The sequence below is a fragment of the Dipodomys merriami genome, unplaced genomic scaffold (assembly GCF_024711535.1).
Source record: "Dipodomys merriami isolate MVZ:Mamm:240054 unplaced genomic scaffold, mDipMer1.0.p SCAF_72, whole genome shotgun sequence".
NCBI lineage: Eukaryota > Metazoa > Chordata > Mammalia > Rodentia > Heteromyidae > Dipodomys > Dipodomys merriami.
In genome coordinates this window covers 4,267,383-4,275,000 of record NW_027206313.1, presented here as the reverse complement: position 1 = coordinate 4,275,000, position 7,618 = coordinate 4,267,383, and the positions used below count along the sequence as shown (strand labels likewise).

The 7,618-nt window shown below is 45.0% G+C and overlaps 1 protein-coding gene across 2 annotated transcripts in view; it reads right to left on the bottom strand.

Moving 5' to 3' along the window:
* LOC138818173 (putative histone-lysine N-methyltransferase PRDM6) overlaps positions 1-7,618 on the bottom strand; it is a 129,110-nt gene that overhangs the window by 27,360 nt on the left and 94,132 nt on the right. For both annotated transcript variants that reach the window (XM_070009116.1, XM_070009118.1), the window contains one exon: positions 5,721-5,897. In XM_070009116.1, coding sequence (XP_069865217.1) covers positions 5,721-5,897 — 177 coding nt within the window. The remainder of the gene's footprint in view (positions 1-5,720; positions 5,898-7,618) is intronic.

The window sequence follows — 7,618 nt, the reverse complement described above, 5'->3', positions numbered from 1 at the left end:
ATCTTTCCCCAGATAGCTCCTCGTAGGCTCATAAAATTAATATCTGTGTGGTCTGGGAATCACACAAATATAATAAGACAACAAGATATAAAACCACTGTGTGTGTGTGTGTGTGTGTGTGTGTGTGTGTGTTTGTGTGTGTGTACATGTGCACAGTACTAGGGCTTGAACTTGAGACCTGGGTGCTGACCCTTAGCTTGTCAAGGCTGGCACTCTACTACTTGAGCTATAGCTCTACATCTGGATTTTGGGTGGTTTATTGGAGATATGAGTCTCAAGGACTTTCCCGCCTAGGCTGGCTTCAAATCTGGATCCTCAGATTTCAACCTTTTGAATAGCTAGGATCACATAGGAGTCACCAGCTCCTGGCTCCTACTTTATATATATATTTATAATAAAAACGTAAGTTATACTCAGCATCTTTAGAGAAATCTAAGGAGAAAAAGCAACAGCTTCATAGAACTCATGAGAAAAGACTAGGTCAAGTACTTTGGCTCTGGGAGGTAGGGGCTGGAATGAAACAGAGTCTGCCTTTAGTTAACCCTAAATTACGATCTCAGATACGCCAGGAATGCACGCTTCTGAGGAACCCTGGACTCTGGGGCGAGGCTGAAGAAGGCAAGAGCCAGAAGGAAAGCGACGCTCTTGCCCCAAGGTCTTCTTTGCCGTGTCAGCCCTTGGCCACGGTGCTATGTCACGGCCTTGAAGGAAACAGCACTGGAACACACAAGTGGAAAGGCTTCCAGATATTCCTGCAGAAAACGTGTTCTCCGCTTTCTACAGGGATGAGAGTCTCAATTAGACCTGATGTCCCTTTTCAGGTAAAGATCTTTTCTTCGACGCTGTGATGACTGAATGGTAGGAAGTACTGGGAGTTTACCAAGTGACGCGAAGTCATCCTGCAAGAAGCTCTCTGCACATCTGTAATCCGCCCAAAACACATCTTGAACTGGGCCAAATCGTGCCGGGTTTTGTGCATGTAATGTGTGTGATGCGTATTCACTGATTTGTTTTTTTAGATCGTCTTTCTTTTGGTCTAGCTTTTATTCAAATATTGGACATCATTCAAAATAGCCTTTGATTTTTTTTTTATCCTGTGCTAAAATCCCTTTTCCAAGACAAAAACTAGTAGTTTTTTCCCCCATATCTCCTTTATTATAAGAAGGATGAAGAGGGTTTCCTAGAGAGAGTCCTGACCTGCTCACATGCAGGAGCCCAGCACTGTTCACACCAGTCTTTGCACGCTTGCACACCTGGCAGAGTGGTCTATTTGAAAACTGAGAGATTCTGTTAGCAATCCGCAGGGAGAGGAGGGCCCCTCACCGTGAGGAATAGTTTTTAGCCTGTCAACTCCTCTCCCTCCCTTCCTTCCAGCAACAACGCACTGGGCCACTGCTGGTACATGAAACGCTGCCTTGCTTTTCCTCCTTGCTCTCCATGACTTTCAGTCTCACAGAACAGACCACGAGCCAAGATCTTCAGTACGACCCTGTCTCCAGATTCCCAAGGCACCCCTTCATCTTAGAAAATGTAAGTCTGTAGCTGTCAACAGGTCCGTGAGCTCCCTAGATCTGGGGACGTGAGTTCTTTCCGTGGGACTCCAGCTAATCAGACTGTGAGGAAAAGCCTGGAATGCAGGCTGGCCTCTTACTGCCAACTCTCCAGACTCCTCTGGATACTTGAGCTGCCTACAAACTGCACTTCTCTGAAGAAGATTTTAGACCTTGGAGATGCTCTCCCATGATTCCCAGATGGGAGCTGAGGATTCTGCAAAGGCCTTCTAAATGCTTGTGTGTGTGTGTGTGTGTGTGTGTGTGTGTGTGTGTGTGTGTGTGAGAGAGAGAGAGAGAGAGAGAGAGAGAGAGAGAGAGAGAGAGAGAGAGAGAGAGAGAGAGAGAGAGAGAGAGAGAATGAGAATCTGGGGACAGAGCCATTTGGGGCCATCTCTTTGGAAGATGCCCCGGGCAGATAATTGAAGGTTGTGTATCTTTACAAGATATGTCTCCACTACAACATTGTTTAAGCCAATACCCATTAGTTGAAGTAGTAAAAGTATCTGTTGTGAAGAAATCCCTTTTTTATTGACTAATCTGCGACCAAAGTTTTTCTGAATGTTTGTTTTATAAGCTTGTAAAAGGGTATCTTCATAATATTTACAAATGTCCACGGGCTGGGTATGCATGAGCTATGGTTGGAAGATTCCCACATCCCCTTGGGACACTTCAATCCTGAAAGACCTGGTTGTATACACTAAAGGATCTATCTTTCCATTTCCTAGAAGATGTTTAAATCTCACACTTTCAAAATAAGCACGCACTCAGCTCTCCCCTGGAGAGCTGATATATATTTGATAAAAAAATTTTTATTGTGAAAATACCATACAGAGGGGTTACAATTACATGGGCAAGGTAACGAGTACATTTCTTATCAAGCATTATTACCTCCTCCTTTGTTTCCCCTTCCCAGCCCTTCCCATACCCCCCCTGCTGTCCCCTCCCACCCAATCTTCCCCCGCCACCAAAGTTGATAAAATTTTTTAAAGAACCTAAAATATTATAGCCTGTGGCTATTTGATAAGAGCCGGAGCAGATGGAACTAGATCATGCACACAGACTCTAATCCAGTAACCCTAGTGGTATCACCTTTTTTAAATCAGTACTGGGGCTTGAACTCACACTCTTGCTTGGCTTTTGTTACTCAAAGCTGGTGCTCTATCACTTGAGCCATACCTCCAATTACAGTTTTTTTCTGGTTGATTAGAGATAAGAGTATCATACTTTTCTGCCCTGTTTGGCTACAAACTTCAATCCACAGATCTCAGCCTCCACAGAAGCTAGGACTATAGGTGTGAGCCACCAGCACCCAGCCTTCTCCTTCATTTTTCATTAGTTTATTTTTTTCCCACAAGAAATCAGGCATGGATTATCTCTGACATATTTATAAGATGATTTCTTTGTTGTTGCTTTGTATGTCCCTCCCCCACAGTATAACCCCTGTTTTCACTGTATTTGATGTTGGTATAATTTGTGGAGGGGAAGGGAAAAAACAAATTGTTTAAAGAGGGATATAAGTGGACCTATTGCAACAATGAGATGTACAAGATGTCATGTCTAAAAACAAACTTTACAAATTTGGCTGGGGGGGTGGAGGGGGAGGGGCGGGGGGGAGATGGGAAGGGATGGGGAGGGGAAACAAAGGAGGAGGTAATAATGCTTGATAAGAAATGTACTCGTTACCTTGCCCATGTAATTGTAACTCCTCTGTATGGTATTTTCACAATAAAAAATTAAATAATAAAATAAAGAAATAAATAAAAAGAAATCAGGCATGATCACAAAACCTACTGTTGGGAAGGGGGAAATAAAATCACGAAACCTTTCAGATGTTAAGCTGATGAACTAAAATTAAGATGGCAACACTATTGGAAACATGACAAAAACAGGAAGTTAAAGGAAAAAATTGAGTGGAATCAACAAGGTTACACGTAAGTAACACCTTAACATTAATAGAAATCTATTTCCCATTTTGACCCTGAAACCTCTTCAATTAATTACTAAAATCTATTTACACAGCAACAAGATAAAAATCAATGTGAGTCTTGGCACAGTAGCCGTCTGGCTGCCAGCTCTCCAATGTGTGAGACCGGGAGAGCCTCAACTGTCCCACACCGCTGTTTTTCAACAGCCCTCCATCTCAAAGATGTACGCAATACGCCATTGTGACCCTGCATGGGCAGGCTTTAGAGAGATGACCAGATCTCCCGGGCAGTGCACTGGAAACAGCTAAGAATGAGGCAAGCCAGCTAGCCCCTCAGGGTGCATGAAAGAGCCGGGAGCCTTTGGTGTTCCTGCAGCCTCCTGGATGTGTAGCCTGGCTGGTACGTTGTAGGCCCAGTGTTAGGCTCCATCTTGTCTCCTTAGCCAGGAGATTTCATGCAGTGAACGAGCAGCACCCAGGCTTACAGACAAAAGCTACTGCCGCTTTGAGTGTTAACAGCATCGATGAAAGTATTATGGAAAATGATGCAATGAAGTAACTAATTCTTGGGGGACTGAGCAAAGATGGCTCTTTATGAGCTCCTCCTTCTGCTATCAGACAACTGAGGGGGAGTGGCCCAGGCCAGTGAGCCGCTGCTGCCCTGGGCTGTCACTGACTCGGGAAGGAATACCGCGTCCCCCTCCCCACCCCACCCCGTCCCCCCAGCAGCGGGTCCAGAGAGAAAGTCAGGGGCCACAAGAGTCTAAGACTAATTAGCTGAGACCTAAGCAACCTCTTCCTACTTCTTCAAGCACTTCCTCTCTTCCTTGACTCTTGTAATTTAAGGCTGGACATCCCATGTACTGCAATTTTCCCTCTCAATTGAAGAAAGCCAATATGAGGAAGAGAGAGATGTAAGAGGGTAGAAGTCAAAATTATTTTAAAACAAACAAACAAACAAAAAACAGTAAAAACTTCTCTGAGACTACCAGCTGGCTCCATGGTCCCCAAACCTTTCCACATGCTGTTTGAGCTCTCACAGTATTTCTGGAAAACTCCTATCCATCCTTCAAAACATCTTCAACACATCATCTTCCACCTAGTATTGATTACTCTACTTCTCTGTTACTCGGGGTAGGAGGAAGTCTCCTTCACCTTTGTCTATCTTGTGCCTAGCAAGGTGTCTAATGTAAAAGTAGATGCTCTGTGAATATCTGCTGAACAAATGAATACACATAATTGAATGAATGAAGGATTGGAAGAACAAAGACATGGACAGAAAAGTCCCAGTACACGATTCAGACGGTCAGGCTAACTCTTGAAAGACACGCCCCCTTACCTGGCCCATAATTTGAGAACTCATTTTTACCTTTTCCCATATCTCCTGAATCCTTTAAAAAAAAAATGTGCCATGTGTTTGTGTTTGGCCTTGTTTTTGTTTTTCACCATGGTAATGCTACTCCTTATTTTTTTTTTATTTCATTTTTTGTGCCAGTACGGGAGGCTTAAAATTTTTTGCTCAAGGTTAGCACTCTGTCACTTGAGCCATAGTTCCACTTCTCTGTGTGTGTGTGTGTGTGTGTGTGTGTGTGTGTGTGTGTGTGTGTGTGTGTGTGTGTGTGTGTGTGTGTGTGTGTGTGTGTGTGTGTGTGTGGTGCTTCTGGTAGTTAATTGGAGATAAACACTGCAGAAGCCTTCTTGCTGAGCTGGTTTCAAAGTGCGATTCTCAGATCTCAGCCTTCTGACTTGTGACAGGCACGTGTCACTGGCACCTGGCTACTATGGCCATTTTAAAGTCCAAAACACACAGTACAAAGTCACAGACTGGCTATGACAATCAGTTCAAACGCTTCAGCACCTTAAGAAAGAGGAGGATGTAGCTTGGCAGCATCCTGGAGGGCTCAGGTTCTCAAAGAGAGGCTTGTTCACCTGTCCTGAACACAGGGCCACCTTCCCTGTGGTTCTAAGAGCTCTGTGCGCACTGTTGAGAACATGGAAATTATTCACTCAGATCGCTGTCCTTTACGGATGAGAAAAACACTCAGAAAGATCATCTCATGCCCAGGATTGCAAAACTTGAGCCAGGACCAGGATGTAAATCTCCTGACTTCGTTTTCCAAATGTCAGGCACTGAGCCAAGAGATCCTTTGGCAGCCTGGACTCTGACCTGCCAAGGAGCCTTCTCCCAGCCGGGCACCTCTGCCAGCTCTCAGGAGAGGCTGAGACAGGAACCTGCTACTTACTTGAAGGGCTTCTCTCCAGTGTGGGTTCGGATGTGGTTGTTCAGGGTGGTAGCTCCCGCGAAGGCTCGGCCGCAGTAGCCACACTTGAAAGGCCGGTCACTGGAGTGAGTGACCACGTGATTCCTCAGTTCTGAAGGCTGCGAAAAGGACTGAGAGCAGTGGCCACACTGGTAGGGTCTGAAACACACAAACAGAAGCCCGGTCAGTGCTTTCTAGGCTGCTGCGCCGGTTGGAAGCATGAGGTACATTCCGATGACATTTTCTCACTTTGTGTGTGTGTGAGTATGGGTGTGGGTGTGGGGGTGCTGGTATTGGGGCTTGAACTCAGGGCTTGGGTGCTGTCCTTTTGCTTTTTCACTCAGGGATGGTGCTTTGACCGTCTGAGCCACAGCTTCACTTCGGGCTTTTTGCTGGTTCATTGGAAACCAGAGTCTCCTGGACTTTTCTGCCCGGGCTAGCTTTGAACTGCAGTCCTCAGATCTCAGCCTCCCCAGGAGCGAGGATTTACCGGTGTGAGCTGGCTAGTTTCTTCCGTAAGAGAGCTTTGGCTGTGCCACGGGAACCCAGTTCAAGGCTGCAGAGACACATCATTTCCCAAATGAACATTCCCTTCCAGTATGAATCACGGCCATGTCAAGAAACTCCTGCTTTCTCGTCTTGATCTCCCACAAGCAAATATCAGTGTATTTTTGTAAGCTTTAAAAGCAACAGGCTTAATTAAGCCAAACGTTACTAGGGAAAAATATGTGTAACCGTCTCTTATGTTTCCGTGACATTTGTAACTTTCCAAAGTGCTTTCAAATCAATTATCTAGCTTAATCTTGCAGTAATCTTCTGGGATAAGGAAAGCCGTGGTTGTTATCTGTCAGTTCAGAAAACTGAGGACAAACTGTCCTCAGAGTTCTTCATAAGCTGTTGATACAGAGGTGGTCTTAGGGTGTCTGGCGAACATGCAGACAGGTGGGCAAGTTGCTTGCATGGTTTCATAAATACCGAACTGGGGTCCACTCAAAGCACAGCCACTGATACAGCCCAGGGAACACAGACTTTGTTGGCAACAGCTCACATCTATAATCCTAGCCATTTTGGAGGCTAAGATCCAAAAGCCCGAGGTTCAAAACAAGCCTGGGCAGTGACGTCTGCAGTACTTCATCCCCAATGAATCAGCAAAGAGTCAGACTGGAGGTGTGGCTCAAGTAGTAGCGCTCCAGTTGTGAGCAAGAAAGCTGAGTAGAAATACCATACCCAGTACCCAAAATGGAAAGAATAAAGAAATTCTGGCTTCTATCTTCTACACCTCCTCCCCCCAAATATTCATCCATGAAGTCTTTCTCCTGACTGGTGGCCAGAAGAATGATTTACAACAGCCCAGAAATGACAGAATGTCACTGTGCGCGCAGAAAGAGGGCTTCATTGCAGGAGCGAATGGAAGGCAGCCGTGACAAAGCCTGATAATTAGCAAGATTACCACAGCACATTCTCTGCAACTCATAATAAGTCGATCAATGTGGGGTTCTCATAAAATAAATTAAAATTAAAAACTTCTCTACAGAAGTTCTCCTGCTTACTTAAGCAGACAGCAGTGAGTGATATAAAACCTGAAGAGTTTTCCCTATCCAAAGCTATTTCGTACATCCCTTGACAGGGCTCTAATTTGTTTAGCAAAAATTTTGTTCAGAGAATGAATAATCTGTCATGGGGGATATTAACAGCATTCACCAAGGCTTGGTCTGTGGCCCCGATGCTGCTGACTGAATTGAGAAAGCTGACTTAATTGCTCCACCGTTAACAAATGCACAAGCACCAATGACTAGCAACCAAAATGAAGGGCTTGGAGACAATGGCGAGCGCGCATGTACAACAATTCAATTAAGTGCAAAATAAAGTGGACCCTCTCA